The 2541-nt window shown below is 40.0% G+C and overlaps 1 protein-coding gene across 1 annotated transcript in view; it reads right to left on the bottom strand.

Annotated features, from left to right (window-relative positions):
• The window catches only part of LOC101862738 (adhesion G protein-coupled receptor L1), a gene marked incomplete in the record, with an annotated part of 95425 nt that overhangs the window by 30646 nt on the left and 62238 nt on the right, over window positions 1–2541 (bottom strand). Inside the window, 3 exon segments of the mRNA XM_005101772.3 lie at window positions 564–619; window positions 1399–1736; window positions 2242–2370. Of these exon segments, the coding sequence (XP_005101829.2) occupies window positions 564–619; window positions 1399–1736; window positions 2242–2370 (523 nt within the window).

Genomic DNA, 2541 nt, shown 5'->3' with positions numbered 1-2541 from the left:
AAGATTAGAGGTGTTACGAGAGAGTAACAAACATAAAAAGAAGGAGGGGAGATAAGGACGATAGATGATTGATAGGAAAGAAGAAGCAAACCACACCAGAGCACCCGCCAACCACCCACGTCTAAATTGTGAAATAATGTTGTGTTGTCGTAAGATTTTGAACAACAAAAAAAAACAAACAACTTCCGTACCCCTTTTTAGGGAGCCGAACGTACAATTTGGATAATATGTCATTGCAGATAAGGATTAATCATGGATACACGGCTAATGAGTACAATACCCTTAATGATATTAAAAAAATAATTCCTAACAGTCAACATGGACGTAAAAGACACCTACATTAAAACACACAACAAAAACGGCAATTTAACAAGACAGACCGTCATAGTCCAACACGATTCAGTTTATTCACACACTCACGTTCACGCACATGCATATATAAACACATATACATAAGTACCAAAACCCCCCAACAAAATCAAACCCCCAAACAATCCCACCGCAAATAAACACGCGCACATATCGAGCGAGAACACGAAAGGAATGTTGTGAAGGCCGCTTACCCATCACTGACGTTCCAAAAAGAGCAAAGAGGAATGTATTCCTTTTCGTCCACCAGCTGCAATATAAGAGACAGAAAGTGTTGAACAGTTATCATAAAATTAGAAATATCCAAACTAGAAAAAAGTTTGAGCATACCTAAGATTATAGAGGTAGGATGGTGTGGCTTCTGATAATAATAATGATAATAACAACAATAATAATAATAATAATAATAATAATATAATAATAATAATAATAATAATAATAATAATAATAATAATAATAATAATAATAATAATAATAATAATAATAATAATAATAATTACATTTATATAGCGCATATCCGCACCCTACAACATGCTCTATGCACTTTACAACTATTATTGCCCCAGCAGACCCTGAGACACTCAGAAACATGCTCGGCTTCCCAGGAAGCATACACTATTATACAGTTCAAGATGCAGATTTCACGCTCCCAAACACTAACGAATTGACAGGATCTTTCACTGTTTACAGCCGATATCTACCCTAGTGTATACGGTTTGTGACATGAGAAGGTTTGTTTAAGCACTACAGTACTGGCGTCTGTGGTGTATCAGTCAGCTGCTTTGCCGTCGTACACAGGAGACCGTAGTTCGATTCCAGAGTGGGGAGACATTTTCATCGAGTATCTCAGTATCTCGGTTTTTCTGCAGGGATGTTGTATGTATCCTTCACAGGCTGGGTTGGCCCTGACAGGCAAGATCGGAAGCCTGCCTCCTAAATGATCTAAATTGTGTCAATGGGGGCGTAAAAATACCTGCAGTAAAATTTAAAAAAAATAAACACTAGTTACATTAAGTTACAGCCAGTTACCTGAATGTGTTTCATTGTGAAGGAGATAGGTTTGGGAAGCTTCATAATGTGACCATCTACACCAAGAGAGGCGCTTAGGATGTAACTGGCTATCTTGGGACCCTCTTCTTCTTCCTCTTCCTCCTCCACCTCTTCATTGCTTTCTTCTTCATACACCTGGTCTGTGTCCATCTCTGTCTTCCTTTCCTTTACAGAACCCACGCGCACAACCTCCGGATCATCATGAGGTGATCCTGAGGGCATCTTTTTGCCTTTAGCTTTCTTATGTCCTCTTTTCCTGCCTCCCATGATATCGGCCATAGAGTAGTGGGTCATGAAGACAGCTTTGGCTAGCTTTCCTGTAAGTATAGGAGCAATATATTGATGTAACTTGCGGTTGAAATGTTTGTGTATGTGTATGTGTATGTGAAAGAGAGAGAGAGAGAGAGAGAGAGAGAGAGAGAGAGAGAGAGAGAGAGAGAGAGAGAGAGAGAGAGAGAGAGAGAGAGAGAGAGAGAGAGAGAGAGAGAGAGAGAGAGAGAGAGGTTTTAGTAAGAGTTTTACGGCACTTGCAACACAAAAGAACACCCAAATGCTGAAGATTAGAGGTGTTACAAGAGAGTCACAAACCCAAAAAGGAGAGATCAGGACAATGTTATGTGTTTGATAGGAAAGAAGGAGGAGACCACACCAGAGCACCCGCTTGTGTGTGTGAGTGCGAGAGTGAAGAGACTCGGGGGGGGGGGGGGGGGGCGCAAACATTTTTTACATTATACTTTTTATATTGTCGTGTTTAATAACTTGATATGACATTACTTAAAGACAAGACTCACCAACTTTCAAACTATAAACTTTCGAGCCTACCTTTGCTGACACTCTTGAGGGTTTCCACGGGGATAGAGAAGGTGTTTTCCGACTGCTCAGAGCCATAGACCAGTTCTTGTTTGTCTTCTTGTTCCAGAGTCTCCACGTCCACAACTCGAAGTTCAAGTTCTGGGAGGGGATTGTTGAAAGAACCATATTATAATTATTTTCAGTTATTTCAATGTTGAAACAACAAAGAATGGCAACAAATCTCCTACAAAAATCACCCCTCCCCTTAAAAAGAAGACTCATGACTGTGACAACATCGAGAGTACATTATAAGGCCAACAGCAGCAACAG

This window comes from Aplysia californica, unplaced genomic scaffold, assembly GCF_000002075.1.
Source record: "Aplysia californica isolate F4 #8 unplaced genomic scaffold, AplCal3.0 scaffold00298, whole genome shotgun sequence".
NCBI lineage: Eukaryota > Metazoa > Mollusca > Gastropoda > Aplysiida > Aplysiidae > Aplysia > Aplysia californica.
The sequence above is the reverse complement of the archived record's forward strand: the minus strand, read 5'-3'. Positions and strand labels throughout refer to the sequence as shown.